Genomic DNA, 23025 nt, shown 5'->3' on the forward strand with positions numbered 1-23025 from the left:
CTTTTAACCTTTTTTAAAAGATAAAACCATTCTTTCATACCATTTTACAAAATTAGCCACCACCCACGTACATTAAGTTGATTTTGATTCCTTTGTAAAGATACAGTTATTGCACAGTTTGGATTTTGGGGTCCATAAATTCTGAAAAAAAAAAAAAAAAAACAAACAACAAACGGTTCTGAAACCGATAAATTCTCTCCACGTAAGCACGTTATCCTGTTGAAAAAAGAAACCATAATCTCTATCACAAATTTTTTAAAACTATCATTAGTAATTGGATTTTTACTTAAATAAAAATTAGTCCGATGAAAACAGAAATCAATCATCTACGCGGATAAATACAAAGAACACTTGATGTTATTCCTGCGGCCGAATCAAATCATATCCCATATCCAGAATCAGAATAAATGGTAGCTTAAAATGTTGTGTACAGAGTGAAGTCTCTTCTGTGCACTTGTGTTTTTGAAGGGTAAAAAGCAAATATGGGCAAAGGAGGGATGTCACAAGGAGAAAAGAAGGATGGAGAAGAAGTTAACATGGCAGCTTGGCTTATGGGTGTCAACACCCTCAAGATTCAACCTTTTGAGCTTCCTTCTCTGGGTATTTTGATCTTTCTTTCATTTCAGTCTTGTATCTTAGAAGTGTTATGGAATTTGTTTATTGGTTGAAGATATGAACTTTTGATAGATTGATAGATATCTAAAGAGAGATCTTTGGTTGAAAAACAATAAAAACACATCTTCCAATACAGCTTATCTCATACCTCTTACAATTGAATTACAATTAATGTAATTCAAACTGATTGTTTTAACATCTTTGTTTGCTATTTGCAAACTGTAGGACCATATGATGTTTTAGTCAGGATGAAAGCCGTTGGTATTTGTGGAAGTGATGTGCATTATCTCAAGGTATTTTTGTTTATCCCTCTTCAACTTCCTTTAAATTATTATTATTATTATGGCAATTAATCTGTCAAATTGCTGAGAAATGTTAATAATGGAATATTTTCACTTTATGTTATTCAAAATAATACTTGAATGTTGAATGTTTGTGTATTTTTGCAGACCTTGAGGTGTGCCGATTTTGTTGTGAAAGAGCCTATGGTGATTGGGCACGAGTGTGCTGGGGTCATAGAGAAGGTGGGAAGCGAGGTGAAGACTTTGGTGCCCGGTGACCGTGTGGCCCTGGAACCCGGGATCAGCTGCTGGCGATGCGATCACTGCAAAGGAGGTCGATACAATTTGTGTCCAGAGATGAAATTTTTTGCAACTCCGCCCGTTCATGGTTCCCTGGCTAATCAGGTTGATTGAAAATTTACATTTTGAGCTAAGGTCTAGAGGACTATAAGATGAGAAATATGGTAGACTGACTTTAACACAGTTTATGCCCTTATAAATTTCAGTAATGATATACTTACTACGTTTTTTTTTTTTTTTTGAATTCTACTACGGTTAGTATACCATCACTACAGTACAAAAAAATTTCATTACAAGATAAAAGAAAATTCCACTGTAAGAAATTTTTTTTTCTTTCTCTTACTGATTTTGTGCTAACTTTTATACATACATTATTATTCTATAAATTTTACTGTTTGATTTTTTTTAGTGTATTAGATTATTACTACAATATGATCTATGCCCTTGTGAATTCCGTTGCATAAATAGTGGTGTCACTTTACCTGTTCTTCTAAAAACATACTGGTTACTGTCAGTTGTGTAGTTCCCATTTGATCTTCTGTCCCTCTTGTCATATATTTTTTTATCTGGCAATGATTGTTGATTCCTTTTATTTGAAATGAAATTGACTGCTATCAAAATTGATCGGCTGCTTGACATAATGACTAAGATGCATCTCTTGTGTATAATAGGTGGTGCATCCTGCAGACCTATGTTTTAAGCTGCCGGACAATGTGAGCCTGGAGGAAGGGGCTATGTGTGAGCCCTTGAGTGTTGGTCTTCATGCCTGCCGCCGTGCCAATATCGGTCCTGAGACAAATGTGCTTATCATGGGAGCAGGGCCCATAGGACTTGTCACAATGCTAGCAGCTCGTGCTTTTGGAGCTCCTAGAATTGTCATTGTGGATGTGGATGACTATCGTTTATCTGTTGCAAAGGAAATTGGTGCAGATAATATTGTTAAAGTTTCAACAAATTTGCAGGTATATTACTGCTCATTGCCCAGCAGAAGAGTTTAGAAAAGTAAAAGACATCTCAAAATCTTCATGCTCACAATCCTTCCCTTTCTCTTAATCATCATAACAACATGTTCTGTTCAACCAACTCTGTTGCATTAAGACCTTGTTCCAACTTCCTCAGTTCTTTTTTGTTCTCAGTACCTTTTTGTTCTCTGTTTGAAAGTTGACCACTCTAGTCTGCATTATTCTTGTTATCAGAGTAGAGGTGAGCTTGAGCTTTGGTTCGTTTGAAAATTGTTCATGTGCTCCTCACGCTTGTTTTTTCTGCTTGAATAAACCGCTATGAGTTGAGTATTTTGCAGGACATAGCTGAAGAAGTGGAAAAGATACAGAAAGCCATGGGGACAGGAATAGATGTGAGCTTTGATTGTGCAGGCTTTAACAAAACCATGTCAACAGCACTGGGCGCCACTTGTGCAGGTGGTAAAGTTTGCCTCGTGGGGATGGGTCATCATGAAATGACTGTCCCACTCACTCCAGCTGCTGTAAGGTACTTGATTTACGGTTTTCTTTTCTTTTTTTTTTTCTTGTTTTGGGGTACTCCGTTATTTACTTTAGGAAAATGCTATATACCCTAGGTCAAACCCCAAAACTAATTCAAGCGATGTTGTTTGATCTTTTTTTTTTTTCATTCACCTTAAAACGACGCCGTTTTGTTTAGCTAACGTCAGCCTTAATTGCTTTCTCTTCATCTTCGTTTCAACGACAAAATCGATTTGGCTTAGACAAAACCGATTTCAAGAAACAAAACCGATTTGGCAAAACCTTTAAGCTTTGATCTTCCTTCTAGGTGATTGGATTTGGCTTAGATAAGGCAAAAAGGAAATCTTGAACAAGGTGGCTGCCAGGCGTGATGGACTGATGGTGATGCTAATGACTAGGTATGCGTTATGGTGGCTACCGGTTGTGGATCGCGAACGGCTGTGAAACGAAGGGGAAGATAAAGCAGTTGTTTTACAGAGACATGGAAGGCGAATGGCTGAGAGACGAAGAGGAAGAGAAAGCAATTTTGGGCCGACGTTGCTTTTGCCTTAACTAAGCCAAAACGACGTCATTTTAGGGAGAATGAAAGGCAAAAAAAAAAAAAAAAAAAAAAGATGAAACATTGTCGTTTGCATTAGTTTTGGAGTTTAACTCGGGGTAAATAGTAACGCTATTTACTTTAAGTTTCTAGTTGGTTTCGGCAAATTCACTTTAAGATCACTTTTTTTTTTTTTGGAAATCTGAGAAAATTTGAATTAGTGAAATGTTTTTTTTATCTGAATTGCTAAAAATAAATTTTAAATTATTTTCCAAACCTAAAAAAAAATATAAAACTAATATTTTTACATTTATATCCTTACAAATTATAAATGTTAAACAAATAATAAACATATCAAAAAATATAAATAAGATAATATATTATTATAACATAAATCATATTCAGTTGAATACAACTCTTTAATATTTTATATTAAATATGTTAATCTAATTTATTATAGTTTATGATGTCTTTATATGAAAAATATTCATAAAAAAATATGAAGATAAATAATGTTAATTTGAAAAAAATAAAAAGATGAAAATAATAATAATCTACCACTATATATTATCACAAGTTATATAGAGATAAGTAATAATGCTAATTATTAAATTTTGTTTAGGAAATGATGAAAATTAATTAGTGAGATATGAATATTTTGGAGAATACCTTTTAATGGTACCATTAAAACTTTTTATATTAAGCAAAAAAGGTAAAAAAAAATTAGTTCAATAACTTAATGACTTAATAGCTGAAATTTTTCATTAAGTTGAAAAAACAAATAGATTTAATGACTTAATTGATTAAAATTAAGTCAATTAAGTCAAGTCAAAAAAGCAAACGACCACTAAGTCTCTGAAATGCCAAAAAAAAAAAAAAAAACACAAAACTCGTGGGAGGGGCATTTCATTATTGGATTGGGAACAAATGGATTTAAAAAAAATGAGAGAATAAAAATTGAATACAATTACCAAAAAGATCATAAAGCCATCATTTTTAAGAAAATGTAAAATGGTAAACAAAAGTTGTTGAATAAAAGTTGGAATGTTCTAGAATCAATAGACTTGGAAGAAGAATGTAAACAAATTCTTGTGCTTGGGCTGTATGTTATCCAATAGAACACGATGGCATGTCAAGAACAACCTCCACAAACCATCTTGTATATTGTTTCTGTTTAATGACTGTTTTTCCTTTCCTTTTCTCGAAACATATGTTTAATGACTTCTTAAGCTGAATAACCCGTTTCAGCTTTTAATTGGACTAAAATCCGTCTGAACCTTTTACCCTTAAATTTATGAGCATAATTGCGAACGCAGGGAAGTGGATGTGGTGGGGGTGTTTCGCTACAAGAACACCTGGCCACTGTGTCTGGAGTTGCTTAGAAGCGGAAAGATTGATGTAAAGCCCCTTGTCACGCACAGGTTTGGTTTCTCCCAGAAAGAAGTGGAAGAGGCCTTTGAAACAAGTGCTCGTGGTGGTACTGCAATCAAGGTCATGTTTAATCTGTAAGATACAATGTACTGCAATCAAGGTCATGTTTAATCTGTACAATACAACGGCCATGTAAACGTTTGGGCAAACGATTAAATAAAATGGAATTGTCGCCGTGTAATATGAACCAAAGTTGAGCTTATTACTTTATTTCTCATCACCTTGCAGCCGCCGGCGTCAGAGCAACCGTCATCTCGCTCTTGGCTAATCCTATCAGGCAAACTTTGCCTCCTGGACAAGTGGCATTCAAAGCCGTTGACATGGTTTTGTCAAACCCAACACAATCAAAGCTCACATCAATGCCTGAACCCATTGCATTTTGTATCTTCCCCACTTCTGTATCAACGTCCTGCCAATGTTTTTGCACAGCTTCAAGGCCTAGAAAAAATTGGGAAAGTGAAAACAGAGTGATAATCTTCTATATCTGACAATTAACCTCGATATCTCTTGAGAATTTAACTGTTTTATCCGCGCAAAAATTCCTCGCAATAAATAGACGCTGAACATCAACATCAGTGATGACAATTCTGGGGGCACCAAATTCTCGAGCAGCTAACAGGGTAACAAGGCCTATCGGTCCTCATCTCAAGATCAATACATTGGTTTCAGGTCCAACGTTTGCACATTGCTCCTTCCTCCAAGCTCACATTGTCAGGTAACTTGTAGCATAACTTTGCTGGATGCACAACCTAGTTGCAGGAAAAAGAAAATGTCTCCGTTATTTACAATTCTTCTGTACATAGACCGCATGTGAAATTAAAAATTTATAGTTTGGGAAGCTGAAGACATCTGATCATTGACCTTATGGGCAAGAGAGCCGTTGGTTGGAGGAGATCCAAAGAATCTCATTTCAGGGCAAAGATTATAGCTACCAGCTTTGCAGAGACTGCAGTGTCCGCAACTAATACCAGGTTCTAGAGCCACACGATCACCCACCTCAAGGGACTTAACTTCACTGCCAACTGCTTCTATGATCACAGCACACTCATGTCCAATTACCATAGGTTTTTTCACAATAAAATTAGCACATCTCATAGTCTGATCATAAACAACATGTTGCATAAAATAAGCAGTGACAGCCTTTGGCATATCATACAATCATCAAGATTTTGCATAGAGACAGACAGAAAGCTTTTTCACCTTGAAGTGATGAACATCACTTCCACATAGGGAGATTGCCAATCTCCCCCCTACAGTAATCAACATATACCATTTTTCCCTCTGCTGTTTTTATAATGGCCACAAACCCCCATAATAGCATAAGTTTACAATATTACACTTATTTTCAACAACTCTTTTATTTATATTTATTATAAATTAAATAAATCATATGAATAGAAACTAAATAAAAAATTAAGCATTAAAAACAAGAAATATATGTTTTGATATGAACAAAAAAATTAATAATAAATTTTTTTATACTTATTTATTTTGTGAAAATTTTCTTATAATAAATATATAAGAAAATTATTAGTAAAATGATAAAAAAATTATTATAAGAAAACTTGAATGACAAATAAAAATTTATTATAAGATAAATAATAAAATATTTTGCCTATACTTTTTACATTTAATTTTAAAATATTATAAAATGTTTATTATAAGAAAATGTTCACAAAATAAATAATTACAAGAAAAAATTTATTATTAATTTTTTTGCTCATATCAAAACATATATTTCTTGTTTTTAATACTTAATTTTTTTTATTTAGTTTCTATTCATGTAATTTATTTAATTTATAATAAATGTAAATAAAAGAATTGTTAAAAATAAAGGCAATATTATAAACTTATGTTGTCAGCTTGTCAAGGGAGTTTTTGACTATTATAAAAATAAAAAGGAGATAAATGATATATGTTAATTAGTGTAGGGGAGAAAGTGACAATCCCCCCTCTCCACATATTCCAAGAGCCTTAATTCGTACTTTCACGTTTTGAGGACCTAAAAATTACACAAATTTTTTTTTTTTTTTTTTGGCATGGCACGGCATGACAAGTGATCTGATTAAATTCACAGTTGTGCGTATAGAATAAACGAGAAGAAGATAAAAATATAATATCTAGGGTAGGCAAATGATATGGCTGAATTTTCAGAGTTTTGATTCCAAGCAGCCGTGTTCTGATTCTCGTCTCCTTCGTTATCTCTGATTGCCTTAACTTCACCATCACCACCCTTCGTTATCTCTTTTTACACAGTGTTATTGTGTCTCGTATTATCCCCTGGAAGTGAAGCTGACTAGATCCTAGTTAAAATTGCCTCCTTTTTCTTTTCTTTTTCCCATCTCATTTCCCTTGTGCCTGCCAAACAAACTTCTTAATTATTATAGTCACCTTTTTGTACAGGTATTCCCTTCCCTCCCATTATTAATTTATTTAAATTATATGAATTTTAAAATATTATTTCATGTGACCATATTCATTAAAAGAAGTCATGAAAATCAAATTATTGGCTTTCTTTTAGTCCATAGTACCGTACAATTCTTTCATACCATTTTGCAAAATTAGCCACCCCCCACATACATGTAGTTGATTTTGATTCCTTTATGAAGATACAATTATTGCACAGTTTGGATTTTGGGGTCCATAAATTCTGAAAAAAACAAAATTAACAAACAACCAACGGTTCTGAAACCGATAAATTCTCTCCACGTAAGCACGTTATCCCTTTGAAAAGAGAAACCATAATCTCTATTAGATAGTGTACAGAGTGAAGTCTCTGCTGTGCACTTGTGTTTTTGAAGAGTGAAAAGCAAATATGGGCAAGGGAGGGATGTCACAAGGAGAAAAGGAAGATGGAGAAGAAGTTAACATGGCAGCTTGGCTTATGGGTGTCAACACCCTCAAGATTCAGCCTTTGGAGCTTCCTTCTCTGGGTATTTTTATCTTTCTTTCATCTCTGTCTTGTATCTTAGAAGTGTTATGGAGTTTGTTTATTGGTTGAAGATATGAACTTTGTTAGATTGATATATATCTAAAGAGAGATCTTTGGTTGAAAAACAATAAAAACACATCTTCCAATACAGCTTATCTTATACCTCTTACAATTGAATTAACTATCACTCACAATTAATGTATTTCAAACTGATTGTTTTAACATCTTTGTTAGTTATTTGTAAACTGTAGGACCTTATGATGTTTTAGTCAGGATGAAAGCCGTTGGTGTTTGTGGAAGTGATGTGCATTTTCTCAAGGTATATTTGTTTATCCCTCTTCAACTTCCCTTAATTTATTATTATTATTATTATGGCAATTACTCTGTCAAATTGCTGAGAAATGTTAATAACGGAATATTTTCACTTTATGTTATTCAAAATAATACTTGAATGTTGAATGTTTGTGTATTTTTGCAGACCTTGAGGCTTGCCGATTTTGTAGTGAAAGAGCCTATGGTGATCGGGCATGAGTGTGCTGGGGTCATAGAGAAGGTGGGAAGCGAGGTGAAGACTTTGGTGCCCGGTGACCGTGTGGCCCTGGAACCAGGGATCAGCTGCTGGCAATGTGATTACTGCAAAGGAGGTCGATACAATTTGTGTCCAGAGTCGAAAGGTCTTGGAAGTCCGCCAGTTCATGGTTGTCTGGCTAATCAGGTTGATTGAAAATTTACATTTTGAACTAAGTTCTATAGGACTATGAGATGAGAAATATGGTAGACTGACTTTAACACAGTTTATGCCCTTGTAAATTTCAGTAATGATATACTTACAACGGTTAGTATATACCATCACTACAGAACAAAAAAATTTCATAACAAGATAAAAGAAAATTCCACTGTAAGACAAGTTTTTTTTTTCCCTTTCTCTTAGAGATTTTGTACTAATTACTATACATACATTATTATTCTATAAATTTTACTGTTTGAGATTTTTTCGTGTATTAGATTATTGCTACAATATGATCTATGCCCTTGTGAATTCTGTTGTTAAATAGTGGTGTCACTTTACTTGTTTTTCCAAAAACATACTGGTTACTGTCAATTGTGTAGTTCCCATTTGATCTTCTGTTCCCTCTTGTCATATATTTTTTATCTGGCAATGTTTGTTGATTCCTTTTATTTGAAATGAAATTGGCTGCTATCAAAATTGATCAGCTGCTTGACATAATGACTAAGATGCATTTCTTCTCTATAATAGGTGGTGCATCCTGCAGACCTATGTTTTAAGCTGCCCGACAATGTCAGCCTGGAGGAAGGGGCTATGTGTGAGCCCTTGAGTGTTGGTGTTCATGCCTGCCGCCGTGCCAATATCGGTCCTGAGACAAATGTGCTTATCATGGGATCAGGGCCCATAGGACTTGTCACAATGCTAGGAGCTCGTGCTTTTGGAGCTCCTAGAATTGTCATTGTGGATGTGGATGACTATCGTTTATCTGTTGCAAAGAAACTTGGTGCAGATAATATTGTTAAAGTTTCAACAAATTTGCAGGTATATTACTGCCCATTGCCCAGCAGAAGAGTTTAGAAAAGTAAAAGACATCTCAAAATCTTCATGCTCGCAATCCTTCCCTTTCTCTTAATCATCATAACAACATGTTCTGTTCAACCAACTCTGTTGCATTAAGACCTTGTTCCAACTTCCTCAGTTCTTTTTTGTTCTCAGTACCTTTTTGTTTTCTGTTTGAAAGTTGACCACTCTAATCTGCATTATTCTTGTTATCAGAGTAGAGGTGAGCTTGAGCTTTGGTTCGTTTGAAAATTGTTCATGTGCTCCTCACGCTTGTTTTTTCTGCTTGAATAAACCGCTATGAGTTGAGTATTTTGCAGGACATAGCTGAAGAAGTGGAAAAGATACAGAAAGCCATGGGGACAGGAATAGATGTGAGCTTTGATTGTGCAGGCTTTAACAAAACCATGTCAACAGCACTGAGTGCCACTCGTGCAGGTGGTAAAGTTTGCCTCGTGGGGATGGGTCATCGTGAAATGACTGTCCCACTCACCCCAGCTGCTGCAAGGTACTTGATTTACAGTTTTCTTTTTCATTTTTTTTTATTGTTTTGGGCTACTCCGTTATTTACTTTAAGTTTTTAATTGGTTTCAGCAAATTCACCTTGACGTGTCGTTTATTTTTTTGTCTCAAATTTGAATAAACTTGAATTAGTTTGAATTCTTAATATAACTGAATATTTGAATCTTAATGATATATTTGTTTTGTCTGAATTGCTAAAATAGATTTTAAGGTTTTTTTTTACTTGAAAAAAATTAAAAACTAATATTTTTACATTTATTCCCTTACAAATTATAAAATGTTAAACAAATAATAAATATCTCAAAGAATATAAATAAGAAAGATCCCTAGTCATAGAAAAAGCAATAGTTACGGATTAAAATAAGGCTTATGCTAAAATGACAGGAAGCTCCGAAAACCTCGGAGTAGGAAAAAACCCTAGTTTTACAAGGGATTTTCCGCCGCTGTTCCAGGCGACTCGCTCAACAAAAAAGGCTCGGATGTGGGAAGAAGGAACATATGAGGATAACCCACCACCAGTTACATATAAGGAGACGCTAGTTGGACCCTCACAGTTTAAGGCACATGGAGTTGAAGGAAGTGAGGAGGACTGGGAGTTTGAGGAAGGTGACGTGACTGAGAATTGTGAAGGAGTAATGCCATATATAACTTTCTCGGCCAGGATACAAGAAAAATTAATTCAGCCATGGAAGAACTCGGTTGTAGTAAAGCTGTTGGGAAAGAACATTGGCTATAGAGCCCTTTGTGCCCGATTGGCTAGTATGTGGAAACCTTCGATGGGTTTTTCAGTAATTGATTTGGAAAACAACTACTACCTGATAAGGTTTCGTGCTGCAGGAGATGCTATTGATGCGTTGACAAAAGGGTCGTGGATTATATTAGGTCATTACCTAACAGTACAGCCATGGACGCTTGACTTTGACAGTAAAACCACGGACTTGATTCATGCCATTGTTTGGATCCGGCTACCTGGTCTGGCTATGCATCTTTATCATCAGAAAACTCTACAAAAAATTGGCCATTTAGTTGAGGAGGTCATTAAGTTTGACGACAATACTGAATTATCGACACGAGGCAAATTCACAAGAATTGCTGTTCAAATTTCCCTTGTGCAACCATTAGTCTCCCAAGTTAAAATCAATGGAAGGGTTCAAAAGATTGAGTATGAAGGATTACCATTTATTTGCTTCAAGTGTGGCAGATATGGACACCATAGTGACATATGCAGCAGTAACACAAATGATGGGAATCCTACAGGAGACTATACAAATAGCCAAGATCAACAAAGAGCCGAGATGACTGAACCGCAGGAGGATAAAAGGGAGGAAGCTACTCACCTTGAACCGTTTGGGCCATGGATGATTGCATCCAAGAGGGGCCGTCGTCCGAATGCTGGAAAGGAGAATAGTGATGTTTTAAATCGGAACAAGATGCAACAAGGTAATCATGCATCAAGGTTTCAAGTCCTTACGCAAATCCCTGAGGAGACATCTAATGGACTACCTACAGAACCGCATGTTTTGCCTGACATACCTGGCCATTTCCAAGCTACCAACAGTAACAGTAACCCTAGCACAATAACTTTTAAAGCCAACCTCTCAAAGAGTGCTACCCGACGGCAGCAAAGGAAAAAAGCTGCTATGATTATACAAAACCGACCCGAGGCCTCCACATCAAACAATCCCTTTCAAAATACTGACTCCATCCAAGATCTTTCAAATAGCCATATAAATGTTGTCCACTATAATTCCCATGCAAACCCCCGCTTTATCTTTTGTCCTTTTACCCATGCAACTTCTGCTAACCATATTACAAAATCCATCCCTATCACTTTAGACCCAACCAAACATACAACGGTATTTTGCTCTCCTCAGCCGAATACACCACCGGGGCAGAACAGTGATACGAATGTCTGGCCTGCAACTGGCCAACATGATCAACCTCCTCCACATTCCTCTCACCCAAATGATCCCCCTGACGATATGAGTGGTTTTATCACAGAGAATATTGAGAATGATTTTCTGGAACATGCATTAACAAAAACTGATGTAGTAGAAAATGGAATGTCTGAAGATGAAGAGTCTATGGTGTAGGAAACGCTCAAGGAGTATCCAGCGCAACCTCATGGACAGTAGCTATAAAATCCACCTTTTTACTCGTACATATTTATTTATGGTAATATCAGTAATGTTTTGGAATGTGCAGGGAGCGGCGTCCCAATCTTTCAGACGAGCTTTTGAGTCCATCAGGCAAAGTTACAATCCGGATATGGTTGTGGTTATGGAACTGAGAATTAGTGGAAGAAAAGTAGACAACTTCATTAAAGCAAGTGGATTTGATCGCTCCCTTAGAGTGGAAGCTGTAGGATTTTTGGGTGGAATCTGGTTGTTGTGGAGAGATCGGTTTGATGTTGAGATTGTTTTTAATCACAAGCAATTTATACATCTCAAAATTTTGAGTAATAATGTACTGAATTCTTAGGTCACAGCAGTGTATGATAGCCCAGTTCCTGTTATCTGTGGTGAGCTCTGGCACCATCTTAATCATCTTGCGGCTAACACGAATGAGCCTTGGATTGTTGGAGGAGATTTTAATTCAATTTTATTTCCAGGAGAAAAGATGGGGGGGTCGGTTACAACAAGTGGTGTTTGTAAACACTTCAGTGATTGGTTTCATAATAATGGGATTCATGATTTGCAGTTTAAGGGTCCCAGGTTCACTTGGTCGCGTGAATCTTTGTCAAAACGCCTCGATTGAGTAGTTTGTAACAAGGCTTGGTTTTCAAAGTATCATAACGCTTCAGTTCTTCACCTTCCAAAAGTTGAGTCAGATCACCGCCCTGTGGTGATTAGATTTGATCAATATGGCCGAAAGAGTAAGGATCCAAAGCCTTTCCGTTTCATGGCCGCTTGGTTAACAGATTCGAGGTTTGAAAACTTTATGGAAAATAATTGGAATAATGATGTTTCTTATTATCAATCAGCTTCGAAGTTTACCAAGCAAGTGTAACAATGGAATAAGGAGACCTTTGGGAACATTCTTCAAAGGAAAAAGGATTGTTAGCTAGAATTGGTAGAGTCCAAAGAGCCTTAGAACGGAGACCTCTCCGGAGTCTACACCGTTTAGAGGATAATCTTAAAAGAAAGTTGGAAGAGGTTTTGATGCAGGAGGAATTTTTATGACTGCAGAAGTCGAAAAGGGATTGGGTATTATTTGGTGATCGTAATACCGCTTATTTTCACCAAAAAACTCTCACTAGACGACGCCACAACAAAATAGATGCAGTCAATGCAGAGGATGGTCGATGGTTGTATGACATAGAAGACATTAAAAAATGGGCTACCAATTTTTTTCTCTCAATTGTACACATCGGATCAAGAAGTGTATGAGCCGTATCAAGTATGTGGTACCTTCCCGCCAATTGATGAATATCGAATGACAAATTTAGCTAATGAAATTGAAGAAAGAGAAATCCGACATGCTATATTTAGTTTGAGCTCTCTCAAGACCCCTGGAGTAGATGGTCTGCATGCCATTTTTTACCAAACTCAGTGGCATATTGTGGGTGAGTCTTTCTGCAAGGTAATCAAGGATGTTTTTCGATCTCAATATATTCCTGCTAAAATAAATAGAACTCTGCTGGTCCTCATCCCTAAGACGGAGAACCCCACTTCTTTTAAGTTGTATCGTCCTATAAGCCTCTGCACTGTAGCTTATAAAACGATCACTAAGATTATAGCTAATAGACTGCAAGAGATCCTCCCCGGTTTAATTGGTCCTCATCAAACTAGTTTTGTTCCTGGTCGCCATATTACCGAGAACATTATAGTTGCACAGGAGATTATTCATTCTATGAGGAGGAAAAAAGGGCGTCAAGGCTTTATGGCAATAAAAGTGAATATAGAGAAAGCTTATGATAGGCTTAGTTGGAATTTTATTCATGACACTCTTCAGGAGTTGAATTTACCGATTGGGCTTATTAATCTCATTATGGCTTGTATTACTACAGCTAGGATGAACATTCTCTGGAATGGCGAGTTCACCTCAGAATTCAGCCCTTGTAGGGGTGTTAGACAGGGGGATCCACTTTCGCCGTATATTTTTGTATTATGTATTGAGCACCTCAGCCATGGGATTTCGAGGTCAATACAGCAAGGCCAGTGGAAACCAATTCGGCTAGCGAAACTAGGAACCCCTTTGAGTCACTTTTTCTTTGCGGATGATCTATTATTGCTCTCAGAGGCATCTAGACAGCAAGCTGGCGTAATTAACAAAGTTATGGAAGAGTTTTGTGTGAGCTCAGGAGCCAAGGTTAATAAATCAAAAACTTTGGTTTATTTTTCTAAAAATATTTCAGCTATAGAGGTATCCAAAATCAGCTCTGAACTTGGAGTTTCAGGGACGGATAATTTAGGTAAGTATTTAGGTGTTCCGTTGCTCTATAATAGGGTTTCGAAGCAAACATACCAGAATATTATTGACACGGTGGATAAGCGGCTGTCTGGGTGGAATGCTTCTCATCTATCATTAGCGGGACGCATTACTTTGGCACAATCAATCTTACAAGCCATTCCTGTGTACGTAATGCAAACCATCAACCTACCAAGAAGTATAAAACTGAAGATTGATCAGTTATGTCGGCGTTTTATTTGGAGTGGATTGGCTGAACACCAAAAAATGAGTTTAGTTAGTTGGGATATGGTTTGCACTCCAAAGTCTAAAGGGGGCCTCGGTTTTAAAAAGCTGGAGATTATGAACCATGCACTCATTATGAAGAATACTTGGAGTTTGATTATTGAACCCACTAAACTTAGCAATCAAGTGATGCTAACAAAATACAGAGTTCAAATGGATGAGGATCCTACAAGTTTGCCTACTCGGTATGGTTCCCCTTTGTGGAAAGCAATGAGAAATATTTGGGAGAAAACTCGAGGGGGCATTCGGTGGAACATTGGTGATGGGGAGACAATTAGATTTTGGGGGGATTATTGGGTGACAAGTCTAAAGCCTCTAGCTGAATTTGTGATTCAACCAATCTCGAATGAGTTACTAAACAAAAGGGCAGTGGATTTTCTAGATGGATCTGGTAACTGGAATTGGCCTTTGTTTAGCCACTTGGTACCTAGCAATGTCCTTTTAAAGATTGCTGCAATTCATCCGCCAACAGCTGCCTTTGGCAATGACAATTATTTTTGGGGGGGTTCCTCTAATGGAATATTTTCGGTAAGAGCTGCTTATGAGTTGCTGGATGAGTCTATGGTCAGTGGATCTCAGATTGACTGGCGTTTCGCTTGGAACTGAAAGGGCCCTCAAAGCATACGTATTTTTCTGTGGCTTCTTTTGCAGGGTCGTTTGAAAACTCGGGAGGAGCTTTATAGGAGGCATGTCACTGTTTCTATTTACTGTGATCAATGTGGAGGGTCGATTGAGGATATCCTTCACTCTCTCCGTGATTGTATTACAGCTAGGAGGGTTTGGCTTCAGCTTCTGCCGAGTCAGTATCATCCTAACTTTTTCCTATGGCCGTTGAAGGACTGGCTCCAAATGAATCTGGTGAGAGGTCATAATACTGCAAGTCAAGAATACTGGAGAGTGTGCTTTGGAGTGACAGTGTGGCGTCTATGGTATTGGAGAAATAATGTACTCTTTAACCATGGATCGTGGGATAGCAGATTTATAGTTACAGATATTAAGGCTCGGACGTATGAGATCCTAAGGTGTATCAAGGAACCTTTGACTGTCAAGCAAAAGAAAGTGGAGAAAATGATACGTTGGAGAGCCCCTGTTTGGCCGAGTGTTAGCTTAAATACGGATGGTGCCAGGAAAGGTTTCGGTCAGACTGGAGCTGGTGGTTTGCTTCGTGACTTTAATGGAAATTGGATCATGGGATTTATAGTGAACCTTGGAACGTGTTCAGTCCTTTCGGCTGAACTTTGGGGGCTGCTGCATGGCTTGAGAATGGTATGAGAAAATGGTATTAGGCGTGTTCAAGTTGGAGTGGATAACAAGAGTGTAGTGCATTTGTTGACAATGGCCTCTGTTCCAGAAAATGAAGATGCCACCCTTATCAAGGCTATTCGGAAATTATTAGAACATGATTAGATCGTTCAACTTGAGCATGTGTATAGAGAGGCAAATTGTGCTGCAGATTTTCTCGCTACTTATAGCTTAAATTCCCCTATAGGTTTGCATGTTCTTCTTTCTCCTCCTCCTGAAATTGTTGGCATACTTTGTAAGGATGCGTATGGGATTGCACACTCCCGATTAGTGTTGCCTTAGCTCCCTGAGAGCCCATTTCTAATATAAAAATATATATAAATAAGATAGTAGATTATCATAATATAAATCATAGTCAATTGAATACAACTCTTTAATATTCTATATTATATATATTAATCAATTTTATTATAGTTTATGATGTTTTTATATGAAAAATATTTATAAAAAATTATGAAGATAAATAATGCTAGTTTGAAGAAAATAAAAAGATAAAAATAATAATAATCTACCACTATATATTATCACAAGTTATACAGAGATGGGTAATAATACTAATTATTAAATTTTATTCAGGTAAGAATGAAAATTAATTAATGAAATACGAATATTTTGGAGAATATCTTTCAATGATTTATTAAGACTTTTTAAATTTAGTAAAAAAATTTAAAAAAATTAACTTAATAACTTAATGAGTTAATTGATTAAAACTAAGTCAATTAAGTCAAGTCAAAAAAACAAATGACCCGTAAGTCTCTAAAATGCAAATAAAAAAAACAAAAAAAATTCGTGGAAGGAGCATTTCATTGTTGGATTGGGAACAAATAGATTTAAAAAATGAGAGAATAAAAGTTGAATACAATTACCAAAAAGATCATAAAGCCATCATTTTTAAGAACATGTAAAATGGTAAACAAAAGTTGTTGAATAAAAGTTGGAATGTCCTAGAATCAATGGACTTGAAAGAAGAATGTAAACAAATTCTTGTGCTTGGGTTGTATGTTATCCAATAGAACATGATGGCATGTCAAGAACAACCTTCACAAACCATCTTGTATATTGTTTCTGTTTAATGACTTTTTCTTTCCTTTTCTCGAAACATATTTTTAATGACTTCTTAAGCTGAAAAACACGTTTCAGCTTTTAATTGGACTAAAATCCGTCTGAACCTTTTACCCTTAAATTTATGAGCATAATTGTGAATGCAGGGAGGTGGATGTGGTGGGGGTGTTTCGCTACAAGAACACCTGGCCACTGTGTCTGGAGTTCCTTAGAAGCGGAAAGATTGATGTAAAGCCCCTTATCACGCATAGGTTTGGTTTCTCCCAGAAAGAAGTGGAAGAGGCCTTTGAAACAAGTGCTCGTGGTGGTACTGCAATCAAGGTCATGTTTAATCTGTAATGTTTAATCTGTAAAATACAATGTACTGCAATCAAGGTCATGTTTAATCTGTAAAATACAATGAACTGCACTCAAGGTCATGTTTAATCTGTAAAATACAACGTACATGTAAACGTTTGGGCAAAAGATGAAATAAAATGGAATTGTCGCCGTGTAATATGAACCAAAGTTGAGCATATTACTTTATTTCTATCTATTACAGAATAAAATTTAGATTTCTCAAGTTTTTTGTTCTTTCTTGTCTGCACTGTGCTATACTTTCTTCATCCTTCTGTGTATGCTCATTAGAAGGCCAATCAAAAGGTTTCCTGGTTAACAGATGATTACCCTGCAAGACATTTAAGTTACCACTTTGGTTCAGCCGTGAGTTGTGTTTGCTGTAGACAAATTCCTGCTTCCAGGGCATAGCTAGCTGTGACCTCATTTGATCAAATTCAGACAAAGTTCTTTAAGGTTTATTAAACTGGTTCATGCAAAAAAAAAGAAAAAGAAAGAAAGAACACAGCTATGGAGATTGAGGAAAAAGGACAATGGTTATTTAAGATATGTGTAATAACGCACCTTGATGAAACTCAGAAAATATTATGATTGAAAAACCTTCGCTATATGGAGAGTTGGAATGGTTACAAACTTACAATTTCCTTTACTGAAAGGGCGCGCTTTATGTATGAAACTATGGCACACAGAAAGTGACAATGGGTTTGAGCACCTATAGCTAGAAGGCCAAAATCGGCATTCTCAACTAACAATTTCTCTGGCAAACTTATATCAGAATGAACCCCAAAAATAAAGCAGAATAAAAGGAAATGGAATAATGACGAGTCAAAAGACATGATGGCACTTATGATATTGCACTGGTCATCAAGTTGCAACCGGCCCGTTACACCATTGCCACACTCTCACTTGACCAGTCCCATCACCAGTGAAAAACAGACCGCCAGGGCCCAGCTGAATGGCTCGAATCTCTTGTTTGGCAAAAATTTTACCCCTCTCAGCAAACCTAGACCATAATAGCATAATAGAAAACAGTTAGGAAAGCAACTGTGCATGCATGAAATTGGCTGAAGGGTTCCAATTTGAATGAGAAAAGGAAAATAAAATAAAGACCATATGGTTACAGAAAACTCACGATGGCAAATCATAGAAGCGGACTGAGTTGTCATTGCAAGAGCACAACAAGACTGGCTTGCCTTCTGAATCAGGCATTCCACACAGGGCAAGCATTCCCTGCAGCAGCCAGATCACAATATCATAAACTACTAGTATTCTAGATGCGTTCCGTATTTTGAAAACAAACATTACAATAAAAGAAGAGCAAAGTGAATTTTAAACCATTCCTCCGTGAAATACAGAAGAGAAAGTATTCACTGTTACCCCCTCCCCCCCCCCAAAAAAAAAAAATTCCCACTATTCTAGTTTAATATGCACACAAGGGAAAAACTATTCTTTAATCAAATCTCTCATGCACACATACAGAACCAGAATATCTTGCTTCTCTAATTCTGAGCCTAACATTGCAGATGAATGGGCTTGACGGCACACCACGAAGCAATACAATACCAACACTTGCAACAAAACACCTATTCCCATTGGAGTGTTTTCTTTTAGAAAAAACTCAGGAACCAAATAAAGTAGTAGATGATATATAAATTACAATTATTACCCCATGTATCACAAGCTTAACGTATCAAATACTTGAATATCAATACTAAAAATATTGGCAACCAGATTCAAGATCACAAGTTAAAATAGAACATGAATAAAACAGGAAAACCAGATTTGGAGAAAGAGAAAAACATACATGTTCTTCATTGTGAGTATAAGTCACTTCCAGGTTTCCACTATCTGTAGCAAACCACACCTGCAAAAACAAATAAAATCGGTACAGCTTTGTAACTTGCCCCCAAAGAAAAATGTATATAATGAGCATCAAAATGGCAAAAACCTTTATTGTTTTGTCCAATGAACATGATAAAAGAAACTGATCCCAGCAAAGAAGTGACATCACGACTGAAGTGTGCTCTGTTAGAGTCTGTATGCACTGCAAAGTTTCAAGGTTCCACACCTAAAAGAAGGAAAGACAATCTCTGCAGGTTATTCATCAAAAAACTAGAAGTTCGTATCAGAATTAACATGATATGAAATCTAACTTACTCTTATTGAATTGTCCATGGAACCAGAGTAAAGCTTATTAGCTCCGACAACTAAAGATACCACTGCAAGAGAGTGACCTTTGAGCGACGCAGCTGGTTCAAAGCAGTTGGTGGTAACATTAAACTTCCATGCCAATATAGCCCCATCCTGCACAAAAGGATGTTGTTTTATTAGTCAGGAGTACATGGTGATTCCAAACAAACAAGCGCAGAGTACGAAAGAGACAGGGGCAGAGAGAGGCAGAAGAAGCATGGACAACTTAGTATGCAAGGGCTTTCAGTGTGCAAGATTGATGATGCACAAACAAACATTTAACTAAGTGAAAAAAAAGGTGTATATGTCAATGCATGTCATTGGTAGCTGATATCATGCAATCAATCACTCTTCAAAATTGTAGGTACACTTGGAAATGTTGGATATCACAATTTCCACATTCAATAACAGGGTTCGCAACTGATTATTCATGACATAGTGCACTCAACCCATGGATCCTACAACTAGAAGCCCCAACGAAAAACTATTTGCCAACAAAAGAAGTAAACTTAAAACATGACAATTCAGAAAGAAAACACGAATAATCGACTTGTAAAACTGATTACCTGCGTACCAGCGAAGAGTAAATCATTACCGACAGCCATTGCGTAAACTTGTCCCACAGGTCCACTAAGACTCAGGTCAGTATTAGTTTGGGTGTTCCAAGCCTGAAATATCATCACATACCCAGGTATCATTATATTGACACTACTTTCACGCTTGCAAACCATATGAAATTCACCCCCAAAAAAAAGTAAATTCTAATGTTATATAATTTACCTTGACAAAATTTGTTACACCAATGAAAATCCAAGGACCTTCACTAATCATGCAACCAACTTCACCACCAAGATTAATCACACCTGCACACTAAAAGAAAAAGAAAAAGACCATCAGCCGCTAATTAATAAGCTTCTCAATCGCGATACAAAGAGACAATGTAGAGAAATGAAAACACAAGGCATCTATATTTACATTTGATTAATGATTATGACAAAATGCATCAAGTATCAACTGTTTACGACCAATAACTTTCTTTCTATTCCACCTTTTCCTTCAGACATACATTCATAGTTCGACCAGATAATCAAAAACTAAATTCCAACAAGCGAGCTAACTCATATAAGAACTAAAATTAATTCAACTTACAAAATAAGAAAAGAAAAGTAATTTAAAAGAAAAACCTGTCCAGAAGCACAATCCCAAACTCTAACAGTCTCGTCTTTACTACCAGAATAAAGCTTATCTGAACCCGATGGCAGAGTAATCCCACTCACAACCTGTTCACAATCAACCAATCAGTTAAATCTCCAAAAACATTCAACAAACTAAAATTTGAACAAAACAAAACTAAACAAATTTACCTTTTGGTGCCCTTCAAGCTGAGTCAACAACTTGAAACCATCGCCTACAGTCCAAGAATGCAAAAACTTGCACTTCTCTCCATACATACAATTCCCTTGAACCCAATTTCTACACAATATATCCGTCTTTATAACAGCCCTATTATTAATATTACTATTTTTACTATTACCCGCCCTATAATTATTGCTATGATTATTAAAATTATTATTTCTACCCCACGTGTTATTCGCAAACCGCTTCGCAGCAGCACCGTTAGCTGTTGCCGCCGGCGGCAGTGGCAATTCTCTGTGTAAGTACGGACATGGAAACCGATTACACTTTCCAGCGCGCCAATAGTTACATACTTTCTGCCTTGTATCGGCCGTTGAGAGCCCACCGCCACCGCCGTCACCACCACCTCCTCCTAGTCGATGGAACACGCGCTTGTTGCCACCGTGCGCGTCGAAATCCATAACCAATTATTATTAATAATAACGGAAATAACAGAAAGATGAATGAGAATGAGACCGTTGAATAATAATGAAATTGCTCGAATCCGACACGTAAGATGCCCGATTGAAATCGAATCTTATCATAACAAAAAACCCTAAATTTAGTCTCAAAATTGAATCTTTTCGTGGTGAGTTTCAATTGGAGGGATTTGCAAAATCAGAAACCCTAATTTTAATTTCACTGAGTGATGAACGATGAGGAAAATCAATTGTAAATTTAAGGTTTCTGAGAAAGATACAGATTGAAGCTCCTGCTGGCTGGGCCGGAGAAGAGAAGATCGCGTCAGCTTTAGAAAATAAGATAATTACCAAATTACCCGCCACTGTTGTGCACCTGCTGTTATGTCTCGACGCTTGGGCACACCAAAAGGCTTGTCCAATTTAACTTTTTAAATATTTATTTATTTATATGATAAATAAATGAAAAAACTCTACAAGATTTTTTAAGTAAAAATAAAATTATATTATTTAATTATATTTTTTTACTGCTAAAATAATATAAATTTATTTATATTTTAACATTAATTTTTCTTTAAAAATAAGGATAAATATTTATTTACACCCAATATTCAAGACTAAATGACCATTTAATCCTTATAGTTTAAAAATATCTCAAAATATCCTTATTGTTAATTATATTACACTTTTATCCTTACTTCTTCTTTTTTTTAATTTTTACAAAAATATTCTTGCAATAATCTTGGAAGCATTAATAAAAAGAAAGTTATTTTATCCAATTAACTATAAAATTTTTTATCAAATTAACTATAAATTTAAATAAAAATTAATGTAAAAATTTTTTGCTATTATTTTACTTTTAAAATTAATTTAATTCTTGTGAATAAAAATTATTTTAAAGATTGCTATAAAAGTAAAGAAAAAATAAAAATAAAAATGTAACATATTTAACAGTAGAGATAAATTTTAGATACTTTTCAAAATATAAAAACTAAACGAATATTTAGTCCAAAACATGAGGACTAAATAAGCATTTGTCTCTAAATTAAAAACTCTAAAAGATTCTCCATAAATAATTCTTCAAATAAAATATTATTTTTATGTTTTTAGCACCATCTTATCTAAAAAATTTCATTCAAAGAATTTTTAAGATTCCTTTTATTAATGTGACTTTTTAAATAAGAAAAAAGATTTTAGTTGAAAAACCTTTTGATGATAATCTTAACTAAAACAACTTTATTTTTCCAAGTGAGTTGTGACCAACAAGAAGTGATGGAGCCTTGTATATGTCAAATATTTAAAGTGTATATATATATATATATATATATATATTTGGATAAAAAAGTTTTCATTTCTAATGGGTTTTGAAATATACAAAAAGAAAAGTGCTTCTGATAACGTGAAAGCACTAAGCACCCTAGTGAAATCATACCCTCAACATTTGTTTGCGGGGATCAATTTGAACCTCATGAAATTAATGTCTCTTGAATAAGGATGGATGTTTCTTCGAATATTAATAAAGTAAATTTTCAAACTAATGCTTGACATACATCCAGACCAAACAGCAAAGCATATGTATTTAGAATCTGAATAGATTTCAAATACTTTTATTTATTTATTTTATTATTATTATTATTTTACAGAAAGGATAAAATATGATTTTTTTAATTTCCTTTTAGTAGGTATTATATTTTATCTTTGATGGATTTTGTGGCCTACGACTATAAGGATACATCATTTGTCTTCTTCGTCATTTGGTTCATTTCTTTTCAATCAAAAACTAAGGAATGATCTCTCATCATCCTTTCTATTCCTTTTTTTTTAAAAAATTCTTTTACCCCCTAACAATTTCTACTCTCCTGCATGAAGGAATTCGATGCTTATTCACACGGGCAAGAGCAATTTCAAACTTCGCACCAATAATAATAAGCAAAAGATTAGTCCAAGTCAATCAAGTTG

General features: G+C 35.6%; 3 protein-coding genes and 1 pseudogene across 7 annotated transcripts; 2 read left to right on the forward strand and 2 right to left on the reverse strand.

The window, feature by feature from the left end:
- Positions 1–127: 127 nt before the first annotated feature.
- LOC112101118 (sorbitol dehydrogenase) lies at positions 128–4818 on the forward strand. 2 transcript variants are annotated; one of them, XM_024191419.1, is made up of 6 exons: positions 128–600; positions 841–908; positions 1065–1301; positions 1868–2158; positions 2497–2684; positions 4532–4818. In XM_024191419.1, the coding sequence occupies exons 1-6, from the start codon at positions 483–485 to the stop codon at positions 4722–4724; spliced, it is 1095 nt and encodes a 364-aa protein (XP_024047187.1). In that variant the 5' UTR covers positions 128–482; the 3' UTR covers positions 4725–4818. The 2 variants fall into 2 exon arrangements, with proteins under 2 accessions (XP_024047187.1, XP_024047218.1); XM_024191450.1 differs by lacking the exon at positions 4532–4818 and adding an exon at positions 2985–3343.
- A 33-nt stretch (positions 4819–4851) lies between these two features.
- Positions 4852–6998, reverse strand: LOC112101147 (annotated as a pseudogene).
- A 149-nt stretch (positions 6999–7147) lies between these two features.
- On the forward strand, positions 7148–17288 carry LOC112101129 (sorbitol dehydrogenase-like). 2 transcript variants are annotated; one of them, XM_024191524.1, is made up of 6 exons: positions 7148–7579; positions 7830–7897; positions 8057–8293; positions 8837–9127; positions 9466–9653; positions 10052–11028. In XM_024191524.1, exons 1-6 carry the CDS (start codon positions 7462–7464, stop codon positions 10086–10088), a joined length of 939 nt encoding a protein of 312 aa, XP_024047292.1. In that variant the 5' UTR covers positions 7148–7461; the 3' UTR covers positions 10089–11028. The 2 variants fall into 2 exon arrangements, with proteins under 2 accessions (XP_024047292.1, XP_024047264.1); XM_024191496.1 differs by lacking the exon at positions 10052–11028 and adding an exon at positions 16873–17288 and having other exon boundaries at positions 7153–7579.
- On the reverse strand, positions 17181–21470 carry LOC18032812 (zinc finger CCCH domain-containing protein 48). 3 transcript variants are annotated; one of them, XR_002907200.1, is made up of 10 exons: positions 20617–21470; positions 20437–20532; positions 20033–20122; positions 19819–19920; positions 19220–19366; positions 19011–19130; positions 18867–18926; positions 18195–18292; positions 17701–18065; positions 17181–17477 (listed from the first exon to the last, which is right to left on the reverse strand). XR_002907200.1 is itself a non-coding variant. In XM_006421769.2 (9 exons), exons 1-9 carry the CDS (start codon positions 21067–21069, stop codon positions 17927–17929), a joined length of 1305 nt encoding a protein of 434 aa, XP_006421832.1. In that variant the 5' UTR covers positions 21070–21470; the 3' UTR covers positions 17510–17926. The 3 variants fall into 3 exon arrangements, 1 of the variants encoding a protein (XP_006421832.1); XR_002907195.1 differs by having other exon boundaries at positions 17627–18065; XM_006421769.2 differs by lacking the exon at positions 17181–17477 and having other exon boundaries at positions 17510–18065.
- Positions 21471–23025: the final 1555 nt, after the last annotated feature.

The sequence above is a fragment of the Citrus clementina genome, unplaced genomic scaffold (assembly GCF_000493195.1).
Source record: "Citrus clementina cultivar Clemenules unplaced genomic scaffold, Citrus_clementina_v1.0 scaffold_9, whole genome shotgun sequence".
Lineage (NCBI taxonomy): Eukaryota > Viridiplantae > Streptophyta > Magnoliopsida > Sapindales > Rutaceae > Citrus > Citrus x clementina.

What these genes read in the sequence shown, in the direction of transcription:
- LOC112101118 (XM_024191419.1), top strand. Translation starts at nt 483, where the DNA reads ATGGGCAAAGGAGGGATGTCACAAGGAGAAAAGAAGGATGGAGAAGAA. An exon ending in GTGATGTGCATTATCTCAAG is followed by an intron (nt 909 to 1,064) that starts GTATTTTTGTTT and finishes GTATTTTTGCAG; the next exon opens with ACCTTGAGGTGTGCCGATTT. An exon ending in AAGTTTCAACAAATTTGCAG is followed by an intron (nt 2,159 to 2,496) that starts GTATATTACTGC and finishes AGTATTTTGCAG; the next exon opens with GACATAGCTGAAGAAGTGGA.
- LOC112101129 (XM_024191496.1), top strand. Translation starts at nt 7,462, where the DNA reads ATGGGCAAGGGAGGGATGTCACAAGGAGAAAAGGAAGATGGAGAAGAA. An exon ending in TTTGGAGCTTCCTTCTCTGG is followed by an intron (nt 7,580 to 7,829) that starts GTATTTTTATCT and finishes TGTAAACTGTAG; the next exon opens with GACCTTATGATGTTTTAGTC. An exon ending in CTCACCCCAGCTGCTGCAAG is followed by an intron (nt 9,654 to 16,872) that starts GTACTTGATTTA and finishes TTGTGAATGCAG; the next exon opens with GGAGGTGGATGTGGTGGGGG.
- LOC18032812 (XM_006421769.2), bottom strand. Translation starts at nt 21,069, where the DNA reads ATGGATTTCGACGCGCACGGTGGCAACAAGCGCGTGTTCCATCGACTA. An exon ending in TACTCTTCGCTGGTACGCAG is followed by an intron (nt 19,367 to 19,818) that starts GTAATCAGTTTT and finishes CCTTTTGTGCAG; the next exon opens with GATGGGGCTATATTGGCATG. An exon ending in CATTGGACAAAACAATAAAG is followed by an intron (nt 18,927 to 19,010) that starts GTTTTTGCCATT and finishes TTGTTTTTGCAG; the next exon opens with GTGTGGTTTGCTACAGATAG.